At 44.3% G+C, this 20,963-nt stretch overlaps 1 protein-coding gene across 9 annotated transcripts; it reads right to left on the reverse strand.

Annotated features, from left to right (window-relative positions):
- Window positions 1–372: 372 nt before the first annotated feature.
- On the reverse strand, window positions 373–14,838 carry COMMD9 (COMM domain containing 9). Of its 9 annotated transcripts, none has more exons than XM_073808778.1 (7): window positions 14,625–14,741; window positions 6,407–6,532; window positions 5,153–5,243; window positions 4,525–4,685; window positions 3,125–3,159; window positions 2,153–2,373; window positions 373–1,113 (listed from the first exon to the last, which is right to left on the reverse strand). In XM_073808778.1, the coding sequence occupies exons 3-7, from the start codon at window positions 5,198–5,200 to the stop codon at window positions 973–975; spliced, it is 606 nt and encodes a 201-aa protein (XP_073664879.1). In that variant the 5' UTR covers window positions 5,201–5,243; window positions 6,407–6,532; window positions 14,625–14,741; the 3' UTR covers window positions 373–972. The 9 variants fall into 9 exon arrangements, with proteins under 9 accessions (XP_073664879.1, XP_073664882.1, XP_073664880.1 ...); XM_073808781.1 differs by having other exon boundaries at window positions 4,525–4,664; window positions 14,625–14,739; XM_073808779.1 differs by lacking the exon at window positions 14,625–14,741 and adding an exon at window positions 7,066–7,376.
- Between the last annotated feature and the right edge of the window lie 6,125 nt (window positions 14,839–20,963).

Here is a 20,963-nt window from a genome sequence, read left to right on the forward strand (position 1 = left end):
TCAGAGCAGGCAGGCTCTTGCCACTGGGTGATCTGGAGGAGGAAGGGGGAACACCTTACACTGAGCCCCCGGGACTTGTCAGGCCCGTGACAGACGGTTCCGTCTGGTTAAACTCCTCGAAGAGCGCTTTCATCACAGCTCTCGCGACAAGCACCTGCTGATGTCAGCAGTGCTTGCTTTTGCTCTACGTGACGGACGGATACATGGAAGGTGGGCCGGTTCACAGGCCCGGTTTCAGGTCATCCCGTGCTGATGAGCTGAGCTAGGAACGAGGAAGCTGGGGTCGCCTTTACAAACGAGAGGCAGCACGGGCCTAAGGAAACGACTCGGGCTAAGGACAGAAGCTACAGAAGCGTGACCGGAATCATGAAGTTTTTAGAACTGTTATTTATTTCCAATCACTCCTACTTCTTCACCCTGAGTGGCTGCATTACATGAAGGAAGGGGCCTCTGGCTCCAAGGAGAAGGAAATGAGTTCCCATTTCAGACTTCCTTCGCTGCCAGGTGGTCCAGCAGGGCTGAGGGAGCTCGGGCAGGCTCTGGGCTCAGGGCAGGCAGGCACGCAGAGGGGGCCCTGCCCTGTGGGATCCGCCTGGCTTCTCTGACAGAGAAGCAGAACTGCTAGTGTCACCCACCTGACTCCCTGCGTGCATTCCAGAGCTGGAAATGAGCTCATCAGAGCGAAAGGAACTTATTAAGACGAGCACCACAATTTGGGCCTGAATTTTCCAATCAGCCAGACGGAGGCGGCTGACCAAGCAAACGCTCCCTCCTGCTGCCACGGGGTCATTAAGTCCCACACAGGAGCCTCGCGAGATCAGCAGCTTCTGCTCCATCTTTGGAAAGAGGAAAAAGCAGCGCGGGGGCCTGGCTGCTTCTGCCTGGTCCAACCGCGCCTTCTGGATAGCAGCCCCCACGTCCCCACCGCTGCCTGCTGCGAGGACGGCGTGTGCTGGGGGCCGGCTGGCCGCGTCACTTGCTGGCCACAGCGGAGAGCTGGTCCCGGATGCGGCCCAGCCCGTCTAACATCGTGTCCAGGGTCTCCTTACTCAGCTCCACAGTGACAGCTGACACGGAGGGCTGCTCCCCACACAGACTGGGATCTTCCTGGATCTGAAAAGAGAACACTGCCCCAAAGTCAGAGCTGCCTCTCTTCGACCTGCAGGCCCCACCCCGTTCTGGCGAAGCTCGGAAGAGAGGCTCTTTGCTCAGAGTCACAGAGAGTCGCAGCCCTGGAGTCACTCAGCAACTGGGGACAGTGAGGGAGCTGTCTCAGGGGCTCCGGGCAGGGGTCGGAGAAGCCAGGCTCACTCACCCTCCCGCCCCCAACTCTCTCTGGGCACTCGAGTGAGGAAACATCCTGGGTTCATGCTGGTACTTTAGGCCGTGGGCTCTAGGGGTATGTAAGAATCCTCCGGGATGTAGGAAAAATATTACAGCCTCTAGTTATATGTATTTGTATCTTTTTTTTTTTTTTTAAAGTAAGCCTTAGTAATAGTTAAAAACTTAGTTGTTAGAGGCACCCTTGCTCTTTCATTTTCTTACAGCTGTTGAGTTTCTGGGTGTCTGGTGGTTAAGTAAATACAGCATTATGCTACCTAGTTTTAACTAAACAAACCCTAAAAATGGGTATGTGGCTTAAAAAGACTCCTGAAAATAACTGTGAAGATAACACCAATGAAGAATGTGAACAATAAGATGAAGAACTGATACTTCTCCAACTGCTAATAGGAGCCCTTGTTCAGCACAGTACAAATGGCAACAGCCTAAGATTGGACAGGAATTTGGAAAAGTATACCAAAGTTCTCAAGAAGGCAACTGGAAATCTGAGTGCGTGCTTCTATTGTTAAAGCCAAACCTTCCTGTAAGTGTCTAAGACAACCTTTAGGTGTCAGCAAATTATTTTGTAAATTTATATTTTGTGTTTGTCTTGTTTTAAAATTTCTAGTTTCGGTATATGTTTTATTATGACTGTACTACGTTAATACACATATACTTTCTAAATAAACACTGCATTTGGGGGTGCTAAATTTTTTTTATTTATGGGGTTGGAGATCCTAAAACTTGGAGTCTGGCATTTTTGCTGGCCCGCAGGGGCGCCGAGTCCCTGCTGCCCCTCCTTTCCTTCTAGTGAGCATGACAGTGGATGTACCTTCATCTGGAGCAGGCAGGTAGGGACGGCCATGCGGCTGATGCTGTCTGAGGAGGTTTTGATGTCCACCCTCCAGTCCAGGTCGACCAGGCGCGGCAGAGAGACTGTGTGGGGACAGCTCGGCTCAGTGCTCACGCCACCTGCGTTACTAAGCCTTTCCTCGACGACAGGCAGCTCCAAGGGCTGCACGTGGGTATGCGTGTGATCCACACAGCAAGCCTCTGAGGGAGGGAGACAGACAGGGCCCAAGACCCCACAGCAAGCCCCAGGCCTTCCTCACCACTGATCGTGGCCCCTGCACTTAGTGCAGATTCGTGGTGGTCAGCACCTCCAGCTTCTGCCTGAACACCCAACCCTCCAGATGTCCAGACAGAATGAGGAATGACGCAGGTGGAGAAGAGGAGGCTGTGGCTGGAGTCTTAGGCAACGTGTAGCTTTGAGAATAGCGGAGAGAGCTTTTGTTTGAGAGACACACAGACTTGGCTCGAATGTGTGTTCTACCACCTGTCTAACCTCTGAGCCTCTGTTTGCTCACCTGTAAAATGGGGATGATCTCAGCCTAGCTCACAGGGCTGCTGGGAGGACTAAATGAGTTAATGCAGGTAGAGTCTGCGGCACTGTGACCGGCTCAGAGTGAGTTTAGTGACTGTTTATCAAACACCCACTTTTATTCCATCTTTCACACTAATTTCAATCATGGTTAATTTGTTTTCCAATGGAAATATAGTTATTTTAAGTACTTCACTTTCTGCTTAGGATATTTGTTTGTTTTTTAACAACATGCCTCTATTATACTAGGTTTATAACCAGAAAAGAAATTAAAAAGTGGAATTAAAAAGAAATACATAACAAACACTATTCGGTTTGGGATTAGGTTAATTCACTTTGACTTTAGTTAAAAACTCTGGTAGATTTAGGGCTGGGGCTGGGGAGGAGGGGGAAGGAGGAAGAGGCAGGTTTCTTGGTACTCACTCTGATTTGTTTGGGCTTCAGCTCTCCAAGTAGATCTGTTTAAGAGGGAAAGATAAGAAAAATATAATGGAAGAGGGATGCGAATTGAGTCTTCTGATAGTGAGGCCCATGGGCCTGGGCCTCTGCTCCTTCTGTGATCTTAAAACCTATAATCACCTCCTGACAGGAAAGGACCACAGAAACGCCTCCCTCCAAGGAGCAGTTTTTTGTTTGCTTGTTTTACAAAACTGAGTGATGTTAAGGCCATAGATGCTGTTAGTTTTCATGGCTTAGGAAAAGCAAGAAAAGGCTAAATGCACTGTAACTGTGCTATTGTTCTCAGAGACAAAGCAGAAAAGGTCAACTTATCCTCTTTTTACTGAGCATCTACTATGCAAAGTATGGCATCTTACGCAAAACACATCTAACAAAAGACGTGTCTGATGCTACACAAATCACGCCATAGTGAGATGCCGAGCAGAGTCATAGTAAACTGTGGTCACGCAAGAGAAAGTTTCTAAATAAACAACAAAACCCTTGGGAAGTAAGCATTATCAGTTATTATTATCAGAGAGGTCTCTTCAAGCCTCCTGCTAACCAGTAGTTAATCAGTTCTGCTTAAATTGTATGTATCTAAAAGGATTTGCTCAGCTAGAAAACGTACAGAAAATTCACAAAAGAATAAAAGTGACCAATAACATGAAAAAGATATTTGACATCACTAGTACCAAAGATATATAAACTGAAATGAGGTACCATTTGCCATTTGTGAAACTGGGAATAAAAAGTAAAAAAACAAAACAAAACACCCTCGGTGCTGGTGATGGTGTCGGGAGAGTGGCACATCAACGTCCTCCCGGTGGAGGAGTAGCTGGTGCAATCTTTCTGACGGCAGACTTGATAAGAAAAACCCAAAGCCTCAATACCACCATTTACCAGTGAGGAAATAAGGAAGCACAATGTGGGCAAAGGTTCCACAATAAATTGTTCACTGCAGTGAAAACTGCCAATAGCCTAAATGTCCAACCCTAAGGAATTTATTAACTAAATTACACATAATTTCTTCATGTAATGGAATATATTTACCCAATAAGAATGATACTGAAGGTAAATATTTATCGACCTGAAATATCATTAATGTTAATTCTATTAAATGAAAACAAGCAAGTTATAAAACGGCATGATCCCATTGTGTTAAAAACAAAAGCAAAACCAACCCTCTATGTGTAAATGGAAAAAATAAACCAGTCTCAAAAGGTTTCCCGTTAAGGAATTAACACTACTAACCCTCTGGGTGGTGGGATTATGGTTTCCTTCTTTTTGCTTACCTGTGCTTGCTTTTCAAGAATAAGCATATTTCTTCCAGAACAGGAATAAAAAATACAAGCATTACAAGAAACTCCCAAGAAATAAGCACTTACACGTGTTCTAGGATGATTTTTGTCAGCAGGTTTTTGAGGTTTTGGTGGAAATTTTCAGGAAAGAGTGCCAGAATCGCCTCGGCGGAGGACAGGTCACGGAACACCACTAGCCTGGTGAGGCGGTGCAGAGCCTGGAGCAGCTGCAGGACAGACGGGGAGCCCTGGGTGGTGAGGGGCAGGGGGACAGGGGACAGGGCTCTACCTCCCCTGCTGGGAAGAGGGCCTGCCACAAACCGCCACCGTCATTCAAGCTGAATCCCAGGAGTCCAGAGGCCCCTGGTGCAGACGCTGATGCTCACGTGCCTCGGCCCACCTCCAAGCTCACCTGTTGCTTAGAAGACATGTAGCTGCCTGACCGAGGATGCTGTTAACCTGCCAGAAAGTCTCTGCTTGTGGGCAAAGGGTTAATAAATCCCCTTCCTTGTGCACGGACTCTGACCTTAAGCTAACTTTCTAGCCTGTTCCCCTCTTAATGTGAGAGAAGCAGAAAGTCAGCGGTGTTACTAGACAACGCTGCACCAGTCCCCTGCCCCCGGACCGCGAGGGCTGCAGAAACACCGGGGCCCGCGGCTTGGGCTTCCCTGAGTGTGGCTGCGCGGTCTGTGCCAGCACCCAAAGCCGTGCTTACTGAATCGCTGCCAGAGGTCCTGGCTCCTGGGGAGTTGGGGCTTCGCATCCAGGCTGGCTGGACTGTCACGTCCTCACCCCTAGGCTGTCACCTGGTGGGGTGAGGCAGGCAAACAAACAGCTCCAGGCCGGCTGCGCGGACCTCCCTGTGGAAGGAATGCCTGGCGCTGCCCCGCTAGGATGCTGGATTCTACCCTGTGTCCTTCCAAGTGAATCTGCTGCTCAGCGGAACAGAACAGGACTCTCTGGAGGTAACTTTTTCCGCTTTAGGACTTTCCCGGATGCCACGGGAGGTTGCTCAGCTCAGAAAAGCACAACCCAGAGGCGAGGGGACAGTAAGCCTCTACTGGTGAAGGGTGGGAGTGAGTGGATAAATGCCCCACCCTCCCTGCCTTCCAGGGTGACAGTGCTGGGGCATTTACCCACGTGGTTTCTTACAGGATCCCAACTGCAGACCCCGCAGCACTGACCGCTCCCTAACATATCCTTCTCCTGGCTTGTCTCTCTTCCCGGCCTGATTTTCCTCACTCTCTCCTTTGTGCTTTCTGGAATCACCTCCCAAGTAACTACTAGCAGCCAGGTCGTTGCCTCGCGGTCTACTTTTGAGGAACCCAAACTAAGACTCCAACTCACTTTCATAACCTTGCTGCTGCCTATCACTTCAATGAGCCAAGCTCCAGATTAAAAAATAACAACAACAACATAGGTCTGCTTGGATGAATTACTGTTTTGGAAACACAGTTGCCATGGAAAGAAAAGGCTGTGAGTGCCACATAACCATCCTTGTCCTCTTGGCCACCTGAGATCAGGTGAGGTCCAGCAGTACATCCTCCCTAATCATACTCAGGCCTCAGAGTTCCTGCCCAGCCATCCCTGAAAAGTCTGCCTAAGCTATCCAGCCAACAACTCATCAGCACTATTAAGTTACAACTTGGGAAAGAAAATCATAGCAAGGTTGGCTTTTGTCCATACTGTCTAGGTGAAAGTCTGAAAAGGAAATGGTCAGGAGCTCCGACTCTGGGTATACTTTTCCCATCCACGCCTCACTTATCACAAGGAAGTGAAGGTTCAAAGACAATGGCTTTTAAGTTCACTAACATTAAAAAAGAAAAAAGCATCTATTTTAAGTTTGCTATAAGGTCAACAGACACTTCAGGGGAAAAATTCCCTTGGATGCAGCAACAACTGGGAAGTCAAGGAAGAGACTAATGAGCCGCGAAGCCAGCGGCCAGAGGTCGTTTCTGACCCCACTTACTTGTTCTGCCTCCTCCTGGGTCACAGACAAGCTGGAACACGTAACATCCAAGAGCTTTTTCGAGCCAAGGGCTGAACTGGAAAAGCTCTCTTGGCACAGCTGTCTGACAACATCTTTCGAGGAGGCCTGGAAAAAAACAAAACGAGCAACAAACTCAGACTCTGAAAACACATTTTTTTTAGAACGTAATACTGTCTCCGTCATGGTGTGACACCTAAGAGGTGCATAGGACACTTCCAGTTCTGTGAAGATGACATAGATGTACTTTTCCCTATTTTTCCTGCTAAACACAACTACATTCCCTGGGCACTTTATACAAAACAAATGTAAGACGACTCTGAAAGGGGAGAAGAGAAGACAGACCTGCTACAGACCTCACGACAAAGGAATGACATGGCCATATTACGTTCTGAGCCTCTGGAACGTATTTAAATCTTCTATTTTAGCTGGCTTTCTCTGACACTGCTCAGGCGGCAGGACGAGCACGGTAGGGCTGGGGGTTGTCGCTTCATTACTACCAAATGGAGACAGAAGTCCAGCTCCCCTACTTGGTTCCTGCTCACACCCAAAAGTAGGGGTTCCTTGTAGCTACTGGGCAGGGGTGGAAGTTCTGGCTCCAGTAGTTTCCACTAATACTGTGGGGTGGTGGAACTTGTTACCAGCTCGTGGGGATGGAGGTCCAGCTCCCTACTTGGCCTCCTCTGACACCGCCCTGATGGGGGTGTTCGCTCTCAGACTTCGTTGACGTACAGTGGAGCGGGGACACACTTTTTTCAGTGGTGTTTTGGTGGAGTAGAGCAGTTATTGTCTAAAAGTCTTCTGTCTTCCTAAGCCACCCCTTTCTTGGTCTTTGGCTAGAGAGAGCAAGTATTTGTTGGAGTTTGTTTTCACCCACTGGCGTTCTGGGTGGCCCTCTTCTTCAGCTCGAAGTCTGGGATATAGGAACAAAAAGAAAAGCCACTGTCCGATGTGGCTGTAAATGTATATATATATATGAGGAAATATTTAAGACAATTATATTATAAATAAGGGTAGGACTATAAAGGGATGACTTCACTGTAACTGGTAAAATGATGACACTGATATGTCACTGAGATTGTGATGTTATAGTAAATAAATGTAATAAGTTGAACAACCACTATAAGAGTTATAAAGAGAAATGAATTTTAAAACACTACAGATAAATCAAAATGGAATTGCAAAAAATGTTCAATTGATCAAATAACCCACAGGAAGGCAGTAAAAGTAAAGAACAAAAAATAAATAAAAGAACAAATAGAAAACAAAAAATAAAATGGCAAACTTAAGTTCTAATATTTCAATAATTACATTGGCTGTAAGTGGTCTAAATATACCAATTAAAAGAGAAATTCGCTGAGTGGATTAAACAAATATGACTCAGTTAAATGCTATCTACAAGAAACTCCCTTCAAACATAATGACAGAGACAGATTAAAAGGAAAAGCATGGAAAAAGATAGATCATGCAAACATTAATCAGGAAAGCAAGGATGGCTACTTTAATATCAGATAAAGTAGACTTAACAGCAGAGAAAATTACCAGAGACAGAGAGGGACATTACCTAAAGGTAAATGGTTCTGTCAACCAGAAGACATCCTGAATGTGCATGCCCTCAGCAAGAGAGCTGCAAAATATGTGAAGCAAAAACAAACAGAACTGAAAGGAGAAATCGACAAATCTATAAATACAGTTGGAGTCTTCAACACCCCTCTTTCAACAATTGATAGAACAACTAGACAGGATTCAACAAGGACACAGAAGAACTCCACAACGCCATCAATCAATCTAATTGACATTTATGGAACACTACCCAGTAACAAGAGAATACACACTCTTTTCAAAAGCTCACTGAACACATACCAGATAGAGGATATTCTGAGCCAAAAAACAAACCTTAACAAACTTAAAAGAACTAAATCATACAGAGTGTGTTCTCAGTGATCACAATGGAATCACATTAGAAATCAATAAGATAACAAGAACATGTCCAAACATTTGGAAACTTAAACAACACACTTCTAAATAATCCACAGATTAAAAGGAAAGTTAAAAAAATTACACTGAATGAAAATGAAAAACAACACCAAAATTTGGGAATACGGCCAAGATGGTGCCGAGAGGGAAATTTACAGCATTAAATGCATATATTAGAAAAGAGGAAAAGTCTCAAATAAATAATCTAAGTCCTCATCTCAAGAACCTAGAAAAACAAGAGCATAATAAACCCAAAGGAATAAGGAAGGAAACAACAAAGGGCAGACACCAAAGAAACTGAAAACGTAAAAAAGGAGAAATCAATGGAACAAAGAACTAGTTCTTCGAAAATATCAATAAAATTAACAAACTTTTAGCAAGACTGACAAAATTAAAAAGAAAGGAGACACAAATTACCAGTATCAGGAATGAAGCAGGGCATATCACTACAGACCCTGCAGATTTCAAAAAGAAAATAAGAGAATAACTACAAGCAACTCTATACACACAAATGTGACAGTTTAAATGAAGCGGATCAATTTCTCGAAAAACACAAACTACCATAACTCTCCCAATATAAAATTGAAAACGTGAGTAGTGCTATAACTGTTAAGGAAATTGAATTTGTAATTTTAAAACCCCCAGAAAAGAAATCACCAGACCCAGATGGTTTCACCGGAGAATTCTAACACACATTTAAAGAAAGAATTAACTAATTCTACACAATCTCTTCTAGAAAACAGAAAAGGAGGAAACACTTCCCAATTCATTTCACAAAGCTAGGATTACCCTGACACTAAAATCAGACAAAGACTGTATAAAACAAAACAAAAAAACAACTACAGACCAATGTCCCTCATAAAAATAGAGGCAAAGATCCTTAACAACATACTAACAAACAGAATTCAGCAATATATAAAAAGGATTATTCACTATAACTAGGTGGAATTTATTCCAGGGATGCTAGGTCAGTTCAGTATTTGAAAATCTATGTGATCCACCATATTACCAGGCTCAAGGAGAAAATCATTGGATATCAATCAATGCAGAAAGAGCAGTTGACAAAATTCAACATCCATTCTTGATGAAAACTCTCATAAAATTAGGAATAGAGGGGAACTTCCATAACTTGACATAGAGCATCTACCAAAAAACCTAGAGAAAACATACTTAATGATGAAACACTAAAGTTGGGAACAAGGCAAGGATGTGGGCTCTCACCACTGTTATTCCACATTGTGCTGAAAATTCTAGCCACTGAAATAAGGCAAGAGAAAGAAATAAAAGGTCTGCGGATCAGAAAGGAAGAAATAAAACTGTCCCTATTTGCAGGGACATGACTGTCTATGGGAAAGTTCCAAGAAATGTACAAAAAAATTATTAGAATAAGTGAGTTCAGCAGTTTGCAGATCCAAGATACACCTACTAAAATCAGATGTATTTCTACACACTAGCAATGAACATGTGGACACTGGAATTAAAAGTACAATATCATTTGCAATTGCTCAAAAAAAAAGAGAGAAATACTTAGGTATAAATCTAACAAAACATGTACAGGACTTGTATACTGAAAATTATACAATACAGATAAAAGAAATCAAGGATCTAAATCAATGGGGAGACACATCATGATCATGGATTGGATGATCCAACACATTTAAGACATCAATTTGCTCCTAAATGATGTACAGATTTAACCCAATTCCTATGAAAATCTCAGCAAGTTTTTTTTTTTAAGATATATCCAAGATCATTCTAAAATTTATACAGGAAGGCAAAGAAACAAGAATAGCTAAAACAATTCTGATAAAGAATGAAGTAGGAGGAATCCATCTATCTGATTTCAAGACATTATATAGCTACGATAATCAAGACTGTATGGTATTCTCAGAGGGATAAACAAATAGATCAATGGAACAAACTAAAGAACCCTGAAGTAGACCCAGTAAATATGCCCAATTGATTCTTGACAAAGTTGCAAAAGCAATTCAATGGAGGAAAGAAAGCCCTTTTCAACAAATGATATTGGAACAAGGGGACATTCACAGGCCAAAAAAAAAAAAAAATTCTCAAACTTTTCCACACACCTTATACAAAATTAATGCAAAATCAATCATGGACTTAAATGTTATATAAATGTAGGGACTTCCCTGGTGGCGCAGTGGTTAAGAATCCGCCTGCCAATGCAGGGGACACAGGTTAGAGCCCTGGTCTGGAAAGATCCCACATGCCGCAGAGCAACCAAGACTGTGCACCACAACTACTGAGCCTGCGCTCTAGAGCCCGCAAGCCACAACTACTGAAGCCCGCGTGCCTAGAGCCCATGCTCCTTAACAAGAGAAGCTACCGCAATGAGAAGCCCACGCACCGCAAAGAAGAGCAGCCCCCACTCGCCGCAACTAGAGAAAGCCTGCGCGCAGCAACGAAGACCCAACGCAGCCAAAAATAAAAAAAATATTTTTTTAAATGTTATACAAATGTAAACTATAAAACTTTTAGATAAAAAGAGGGGAAAATTTGGAGAGCTATGGCTTCACAAAGAGTTCTTAAACTTTACACCAAAAGCGTAATTCATTAAAAAATCACAATTCATAAAAGGAAAAATTTTTGAAAAACTGTATTTCATCAAAATTAAAACATTTTTTGCTCTGCTAAAGCTCCTGTTATGGGTTGAACTGTGTCCCCCCTAAAAGTCATATATTGAAGTCATAACCCCCACTATCTGAAAATGTGATCTCATTTAGAAATAGGATTATTGCAGATATAGTCATATTTATATGACTATAAATACAGTCATATAAAAATATATGACAAAAAATATAAAGATGAGGTCATAGGGTGGACCCTAATCCAATATGACCGATGTCCTAATTAAAAGGGATAGTTTAGACACAAAAATGCAAACAGGGAGAACTTCATATGAAGATCAATGCAGAGATCTACAAGCCAAGATAAACTAAATATCACCAGAAACCACCAGAAGTTAGGAGAGAGGCACAGAACAATTTGTCCCTCAAAGCCCTCATTAGGAACCAACTTGGATGACACCTTGATCTCAGACTTCTCACCTCCAGAACTGGGACACAATACATTTCTGTTGTGTCAGCCACCAAGTCTGTAGTACTTTGTTACAGCAGACCTAGCAAATTAATACACCTTTGTGAAGAGGATGAAAAGACAGTTAAATACTAGGAAAGACTATGTGCAAACCACATATCTGACAAACGACCATTATCTAGAATATATAAAGAAATGCAAAAGTAAAAAAGCAAACAATGAAATTAGAATATGAGCAAAAGACATAAAGCAATATTCTGCTGAAGAAGATACACAGATGGTAAACAAGCACGCGAAAAGATGTCCAACATCATTAACCATTAGGGAACTCTGAATTAAAACCACAATGAGATATAAATACACACCTATCAGAATAGATCAAATAAAATATAGTGATGCCAATAAATGCTGGCGAGGATGGGGAGAAACTGGACCGTTCGTGCATTGCTGTTGGGAATGTGAAGTAGTACAGCCGCTCTGGAAAACAGCTTGGCAGCTTCATAAAAACAACAACAAAACCCTAAACATGTAACTACCAAATGATCCAGAACTGTTCTCCTGGGCATTCATTTCAGAGAAATAAAGACTTATGTTCATACAGAAATCTGTCTACAAATGTTTATAGCAGGTTTACTTGTAATAGCAAAAAACTGGAAACAATGTAGATGTCATACCATAGAATACCACTTAGCAATAAAAAGGAAAGAACTATTAAAACACATAACATGGCTCCAGAAAATTGGGCTCAATGAAAAAAGCCAGTCCCAAAAGTTTACATATTATATGATTTCACTTATATAACTTTTTTTTTGGACTGTTTCATTGTTTGTGTATAGAAACAACTGATTTTATTTTATAGTATTTATTTTTGTTTTCGGCTGTGTTGGGTCTTCGTTGCTGTGCGTGGACTTTTAGTTGCAAGGAGCGGGGTCTACTCTTCCTTGTGGTGCACGGGCTGAGGTGCTCTGCAGCATGTGGAATCTTCCCAGAACAGGGACTGAACCCGTGCCCCCTGCATTGGCAGGCGGATTCTTAACCACTGCACCACTGGGGAAGTCCTTCACTTATATAACATTCTTGAAATGACAAAATTACAGAAATGAAGAACAAATTGGTGAATACCAGAGGTTACAAAAGGCGTGAGGGCAGAGGGGAAGGGGGTGTGGCTATAAAAGGGCAACATGAAGAACACTGTGGTGATGGAAAATGTTGTGAATCTTGACTATCAATGTCAATATCCTGGTTGTGATATCATACTATAGTTTTGCAAGATGTTACCATTGGGGAAAACTGAGTAATGGATAAATGGGATCTTTCTGTATTGTTTCTTGCAACTGCCTGTAAACCTATATCTCAAAATTAAAAGTTTATGTAATTTTTTTAAAAAGAAAGTACATAGGACAATAGGAGTGCAAATGAATGAACTACTGCTACATAATAGCAAACAAAAGAAGCCAGACACACACACAAAATATGCCCTATTATTCCATTTATGTGAAGTTCAAATGTGAGCAATATTAAATTGACATATTAGAAGTAAAGATAGTGGTTACTGTTGGGGAGCAGAGTGAGGGAAATAACAAAAGGACAACAGAGACTTCTGCCGTAATGGTAACATTTCATTGTTTGACTGTGGTGGTGGTAATAAATCATTAAACGGTGCACTTATAATCTGTGCACTTCTTTTGTATGTGTGTTACACATTAATAATGATTTTTATAAGTGTATTAAAGAAAAAAAGCCCATAGAACGAAGAGGGATTGGGGTGGGGGTTGGGGGTAGAGCAGCCACAGGAAGGGTGAAAAGGCACTGGGTTGGGAGTTGAGAGCTCTAGGTTTCCAGTCCCAGCTTTACTACATTTATTAATTCATAGAACAGCTATTTATTGAGCACATGCTGTATGCCAGGTGTGGAGGATACGCTTGTTATGCATACATTTGTGAATAACAGAGTAGATGCCCGTAGAGATTGGAGAATACAAGTGAACACTGGGAAGGCGGTTAAAACGAAAGAAGGACCATTATGTGGACCAATGATGATGCTGTGCCATGAACTGCTGAGTGTAATCAACTCAACCCTCTTCGTCTGGAGTTTTTTTTAAAAATTAATTAATTTATTTATTTTTGGTTGTGTTGGGTGTTCGTTTCTGTGCGAGGGCTTTCTCTAGTTGTGGCGAGCGGGGGCCACTCTTCATTGCGGTGCGCGGGCCTCTCACTGTCGCGGCCTCTCTTGTTGCGGAGTACAGGCTCCGGACGCGCAGGCTCAGTAGTTGTGGCTCAAGGGCCCAGTTGCTCCGCAGCATGTGGGATCTTCCCAGACCAGGGCTCGAACCCGTGTCCCCTGCACTGGCAGGCATATTCTCAACCACTGCACCACCAGGGAAGCCCCGTCTGGAGTCTTTTTTAAAATACAAGGTCCCTCGTGGATCTCACGTTCTTGTGAGAAAAAGGCAGACAACAGGCAACCAGGTGCATAATGTCATCTAGTGACAAGTTCTACGAAGGACGATAAAGCCGCCGCTTCTTCTATAGGGAAAGTCATAAATTAAGCAAAAAATTCCAGTCTCGTACAAAGTCATATGAAGTACATCCCTTCCATCCTCACAATTTTTCAAATGATTGTCAGGAGAGTGTTTTGGCCCTCACACAGGTCACAGCAAATAAAAAAACCCAGGAGGGCTTCCCTGGTGGCGCAGTGGTTGAGAGTCCGCCTGCCGATGCAGGGGACGCGGGTTCGTGTCCAGGTCTGGGAAGATCCCACATGCCGCGGAGCGGTTGGGTCCGTGAGCTATGGCCGCTGAGCCTGCGCGTCCGGAGCCTGTGCTCCGCAACGGGAGAGGCCACAACAGTGAGAGGCCCGCGTACCACAAAAAAAAACAAACAAACCCAGGACTCAAGAGAATATAGAAGGCGCACTTGACTCAGGGGGCGGACGCAGAGGAGAGAACTGGAGAGCGCAGATGGGCTGCGGGATGAAATGGGGAACTGGCAACGCGGATCTAGAGATTACCACCCCAACGCACCAACCCCGAAAGCCAGCCCCCGAAGCTATTAGTAGGGAACATTTGTACAGCGCCTTCAGGTCCATTGTCTTGTTTCCTCACTATCCTGTCAAAGTGGTATTAATTTTATTCGTACTTTCAAAAAGCTCGGAAAAGCGCAACAACCTGCTAGGAGTCACAGTGAGAGGCAGCGGCAGCGTCGTGGCTCCAAATCGGGGTCCATTTATTCCCAATTCCTGCTCTGTGCAAAGTCTCGGAGACAAAGGGCTACCTCGCGCTGTCCCCACCCCTCTCATTTACCTTCAGCAGGCTCTGGAGAGCTGCAAAGACCTCCGCCGTCAGCGCGGCCATCTTCCCCGAGTCACGTGACCTAGCTACGCGGAGAAGCACGGTCGGGAGACTCCGACAGCAGCGCGGGGCATGCCGGGGGCTGTAGTCCTTTAGAGTGGCGGGAGCTGCCTGGCTCTTGGCACTACGGGATGGGGAGGAGCCGAGTAGGGCGCGGAGGCTGGATAGCTCAGCGCGGGGACTCTAGGACCGTGGGGTTTGGAGGACGCGGATGCTGGATGGTTTTCGGGGGGGTGGGGGTGGAAATTGGCTTGGCTTGGCTTGGCTACTTACCAGGGCAGGGGAAACTGATTTTCTCTTGACTCGTGGGTGGGCTGGCTAATTGGGGGAATGCATTTGCAGGCTTGACAAGCGCCTTAGCTGTTCTGGAGTGATCTTCGTACCTGGCCTCTTAGAATTAAAGTAGCTGTGCACATCATTGCAATTCTTGGAATTTACCCCCAACCCCGCCTTGTCTTGAAGAATGTAAAATTGATTTCATGTGTAACAGTTTCTTTTGTGTCTCTGGGGTAGGTAGGAGCTGGTATTATTAACCTTATCCAGATGAGGAAAGGGTGTTGATGACTTTCTCTAGTCCATGGGGAGATCGGTTTTGATGAGCAGGTGAGGAAGTGTTTGGGACAAAGAGTAGAAAGGGAATCCAACGAAAGATATTACCTAACTAGGTTCCTCTTACACCTATAGTGGGGATGGGAGGGGTAGTTCATGGAAATGATTTAATTCATTTATTCAACAAGATAATTACAACGAATGTAAGGATGGTTTTGAGTGAGCAGTCCAGGACTCTGATTTGCCCAGTGATCAGAGGTCCTACCTCGGAACAGACTCAAACTGTAAAGTCCTGGAACTTGGTTTTACGGAACCTATCTCCTCTGCCTTCTAACCCCAGCCTCTGACATTTCCCCTATGCATCTTTAGGATCTAGTTGGTTCTTTCTTTTTCCATACCCAGTTCCTTAGCAAAATTTGGCTTGAAACAGGTTCTGATAAATTCAAACTAGAGGAAGAATGTCTAATTGTGCGAGTCCGGGAATTGGTCATTTGTTTTTCTGCCTCCTACTCTCCCCCTTCTTTTCTCTCTCCCATTTTCTGTGAGGATGTTGTCCAGCCCCAGGAAAATAAACCCAGGTTGTCTGAGGATGAACCCATATCTGAACTAGAAGACTTTAGACCCACCTTGTCCTGGAGTCCTGATCCCAGCTCTCTTTCTTGGCCTCTCCCTCTTCTCTTCTTCCAGGACCACATGGCTTGATTCTTGTTTTCTGCCATAAGTCCCTGTAAGCCCTAGGGTGACTCCTGCCTGTATTCATAGGGCCAGCCCAGTGCCTTGATTGAAGTAAATGTTTTCTTTCTTTTTTTTTTTAACATCTTTATTGGAGTATAATTGCTTTACAATGGTGTATTAGTTTCTGCTTTGTAACAAAGTGAATCAATTATACATATGTTCCCATATTCCCTCCCTCTTGCGTCTCCCTCCCTCCCACCCTCCCTATCCCACCCCTCTAGGTGGCCACAAAGCACTGAGCTGATCTCCCTGTGCCATGCGGCTGCTTCCCACTAGCTATCTATTTTACGTTTGGTAGTGTATATATGTCCATGCCACTCTCTCACAGCTTACCCTTCCCCCTCCCCATATCCTCAAGTCCATTCTCTAGTAGGTGTAAATGTTTTCTTAAATAAACAAAAACCCCTCAAAAGTGGTTAGACTAAAATTACTTTCTGTGACTTTTCTGCAGGGTTATTACCTTATTATTTGCAGGTCTGTGCCTTCTTGTCTTACTTTGGTCACCAGCCTCCAAGATGGTTCCCAGTGACCCCTGCCTCCTGGTACTCATCCTTGTATCGTCCCCTCCCTTGTTGTGCCAGGATTAGTCTCTGTGACCAATAGCAGGTGGCAGAAGTGGTGGTATGTCACATCTAAGATTAGTTGTAAACGAATTAGTTTAACTTTTGCAATTAGTTAACTGCAGCTTCTGGGTACTCTCTTTCGTCTGCTCTCTTTTTCTTGAATCTCTTGCTCCGGGGAAAACAAGCTGCCATGTTATGAACAGTCCTCTAGAGAGTCCCGTGTGGTGAAAAACTGAAGCCTCCGGCCAATAGCCAGCAAGAAACTAAGGCCTGCCAACGGCCCCATTACTGAGTTTGGAAGCAGATTCTTCAGCCCTGGTAGAGCCTTGAGATGACAGTAGCCTTGGCCAACATCTTGACTACAACCTCATGAGAGATTCTGAGGCAGAACCACCCAGCTAAAACACTCCTGGCTCTCTGGCCTTCAAAAACTGTGTGATTATGAGTGTTCGTGGTTTTAAGTTGCTAAGCTTTGAGGTAATTTGTTACAGAGCAATAATAACTATTTCATGTAGGCAGAAAAGCATAGGGGCTTTAGAATTCAACCTAAGTTCGAATCCCACATGTAACTCTACATGTTATTAACTTAACCTTGAACAAATTCTTGAAAATTCTCTGAGCCTCTTGAACTTCAACTGAAGCTGATGTTGATCCAAAAAATGATGTGGATCACACCTACCTGCCCCAGTGGGAGGATACCCAGCTCTCCTTGCCCTGGAGGGCAGGCATGAAAGGAGAGGAAACCCTGGGCTCCATCAGTGCCAGGCAGGGCCTGCAGCCCTGCACCAGGCCATCCCACTGTTCTAGGACTGCCCGCATTGCCCCTGCCATGTTGCATCTAAAGGTTTGTCTATGGCCTGGAGAGCTTCCAGCAATTCCTCAGCCATAAACATTTACGTGGGAAAGAACAGAACAGAATGTTAATTTCCATGATTTGGTCTCACTACCTGGGTTTTGTTAGGCCTTGTCTGATTTCTTTCCAATTCTGGGTATATGGATGTGTGCTTGCTTTCATTTATGTAATAAATTTGTATTATTAAATAAATGTATTAAATAGATTTATTTAATAAATATACCACACTCCATTTTAAGGCTCTTACACTTAATGATTTATTTACTTCCCATAACAATCCTGTGTGATACACACACACACACACACACACACACACATACACAGTACTATAATTTTCCCATTTTACATATGGGGAAACTGAGGCACAGAGAAGTTAAGTAACTTGTCCAAGGTCACACAGCTAAAATTTTGGCAGAGCCCAGGTTCAAACTTGAGCAGTTTGGTTCCAGAGTCTGTGCTGTTAACTACCAAGCTCTACGTGTCTCCTTGTCTTGCTATAGCTGAAAACTCATGCTTCTTCTGTCTGGATGTGTGACTACCTTCTCCAGGAGGCAAGAAAAATCTAATGGTATTCATGGACAATCAACCCAGTGGTATGGTAAGAGAAAAGACAATGAGTGGAAGGCGTAACTTGGGCTTTGGAGAAAGATCAAGTTTCAATTTCTGGCTCCTGTGTGCTTCTGGCGAGTTATTTCATCGCTGAACCTCAGTTTCCTCATCTGTAAGTTACGAACAACAATAATAAAAATACGTTTGACCATTAGAGGGAGCTCAGGGATGACTTGTACCCAAAATGGGGATGGATTATTTATATCGAGACTTGGTTCTAGCCATTGGCAGCACTGAAGGGTAGAGCTATCCAGTGCTCTCAGAAGGAGTTGGCATTAGGGTGATCAACCAACCATCTCAGTTTGCCTGGGACAGGGGACTTCCCGTGCCAACAGTGGGATAGTCCTGGGTAAACCAAGCTAGTTGGTTACCCTCGTTTGAGCCCTGTGCCTTTGAGGAAACCATCCTTTTAGAGCTCTTGTCCTGTCTTCTCCAGTGAGGCTATGGTGAAAAGAGTGACATGGATAAAGAGTTTCTTTTTAATAGAAGGTAATTAAGGGCAGCAATCTTAGTTTTGAGGTTCTTTCTTTGGTAATGACTTTTCTGAGATGTAATTCACATATACAGTTTACCCACTTACAGTGTAACAATCCAATGGATTTTAGTGTAGTCACAGAGTTATGTAACCATAACCACAGCCAATTTTAGAACATATTTTATCACCCCCAAAAGAAAAACTATACCCTTTAGCTATCATCCTGCCAACTCTCTTCATCACACCCAGCCCTAGGCAACTTTTAATCTCTTTTCTATACCTATAGATTTGCCTAGTTCTGGACATTTCATATAAATGGAATCTTATGAAATGTGGTCTTTTAATTAATTTCTTCCACTCAGCCTAATGTTTTCCTGGGCTGTCCTAATATTCTTATGGCCTGTGTCAGTGCGTCATTCCTTCTGACTGTTGAGTAATTTCCATTGTGGAAACACCACATTTTGCGTATCCATTCATCATTTGATGGACATTTGGGTTGTTTCTGCCTTTTGGCTATTGTGAATAATGCTGCTGTGAACACTCTCAGACAAGCGTTTGTGTAGATTTATGTTTTCATTACTCTTGGGGTATATACCCAGGAGTGAAATTGCTGGGTCATATGGTAACTCTGTGTTTAACTTTTTGAAGACTTGCCAGACTGTTTCCCAACATGGTCGCACCATTTTTCATTCCCATCAGCAACGTCTGCGGGTTCCAATTTCCCACATCCTTACCAACACTTGTTATTATCTGTCTTTTTGATGATACCATCCTAGTAGGTGTGAAGTGGTATCTCATTATAAGCAATCTTGTTTTGAAGTTGCATTTGCATGGTAAGCACTTTTGGTCACTTAGACCTATACTTATGTTCATTGGAGGTGACTGATGGAGATTATGGGGGCTTAAGCCCTCGGTCTGCCCTTTATCAGAGGAATGCCAGCAGTGGGTGGATTGGCCAAGGGACCATGGTCTTTGAGGGAGAGCCCCCCTCATTTCCCTGGTTTCCCTTTTCCTCACCCCCATTTCGTGGACTGAGGTGAGGACAGGTATCCAGGGAGACCGGGCTGCTCGTCATTTTTGATCTTACACCGCCTGCTCCAACTCAAGGAGGGCTGTGAAGTGGCCTGATCAGCTCACCGGAGGCTGCAGGCAAACAGAGGCCAGTAGATCTGCAAACGACAGGCGTGCCCTGGCTGGGGAATGCCCTGTGTGTCCAGACCAGGCATCACAAGCTGCATGACTCAAGACTCGCTTTGCACTAACAGTGCCTTGGGAAACACTGTTTCAAAATTGGGAAATCTGACATAAAAATCCAGGTTTCTGGGTTGCTTTAAAGACTGACAGGCCTGGCCATGCCATTGCCACATTTCCACGCTGCCACAGTTGCCCGGAGCTGAGGCCTGGCTGCTCCCAAACACTGGCTCGGGTGCTCAATGGGTATATATTGGTGCCCAGTTTCCCTAATGGGGCCTAATGGGGCCAACGTAGGCCATAGTAGGTGGCAAGGCTGAATTGGGGTATTCGAGATCCTGGGTTTCCAGCCATCCCCATACCCTCTCCTCATGAATCTAAGCAAATCGCAGGTATGAGCATCTAATTTGTCATTCATGCTTCTTGAGCAATCTTTACAGGCCAAGTAACGTTCTATGAATTTTACATGTATTAACTCATTTAATCCCCACAGTAATCCAAGGATGATCCCAGTTTACAGGTGGGAAAACTAAGGCTCAGAGGAAAAAAAAACCCTCACAACCTATGAGTCATTAGTGGCAGAACCAGGATTTAAAGGCAGGGGCCTCACTTTGTGAGCTTGATCATAACGGAGTGTCTGGCCAGTGAGGGGGTCCCATGGATACTACCACATAACGATTCATCTGGCCTTACCAACTGCAGCTGACATGCCACGTGGCCGGGCATCAGTCCAGGCCAGGTGCCCCCTCATTAAAGCTGAGAGTTGGAGTGTTTGAAGAGATGATAGCTGTGATTCTTTTCAGCTCTAACTTGTGGTGAGTCTCTGAAAACTGGTAAGAGAAGAGGAGAGGGAGAGGGGAGGGGCACTTGGCAGTTCGCCATGCCTAGAAGACTAGCACGGACCCAGGTCACTCCTGACGGGATACCCCTGGCCCCCACTGCAGAACACCATGGGCTGGGAGTCTGAAGTTGTTCTCCCAGCTCTGACTGGCCTGGTGACTGTGTTAGCAAAGTCCAGAGCACACCAGACCCAGGAGGGCACTGTGGCCTCGTTTCCCGTTTCCCGTCCTCCTGTCCCCAGGAATAACACAGAAGTGGCTGGTAACACACAGCATTGTGCTCACACACAGAGGGCCTCTTTGTTTCCGGATACACAGAGAGGAGGCTGTAACAATGGCCTT

The sequence above is a fragment of the Tursiops truncatus genome, chromosome 8 (genome assembly GCF_011762595.2).
Source record: "Tursiops truncatus isolate mTurTru1 chromosome 8, mTurTru1.mat.Y, whole genome shotgun sequence".
NCBI lineage: Eukaryota > Metazoa > Chordata > Mammalia > Artiodactyla > Delphinidae > Tursiops > Tursiops truncatus.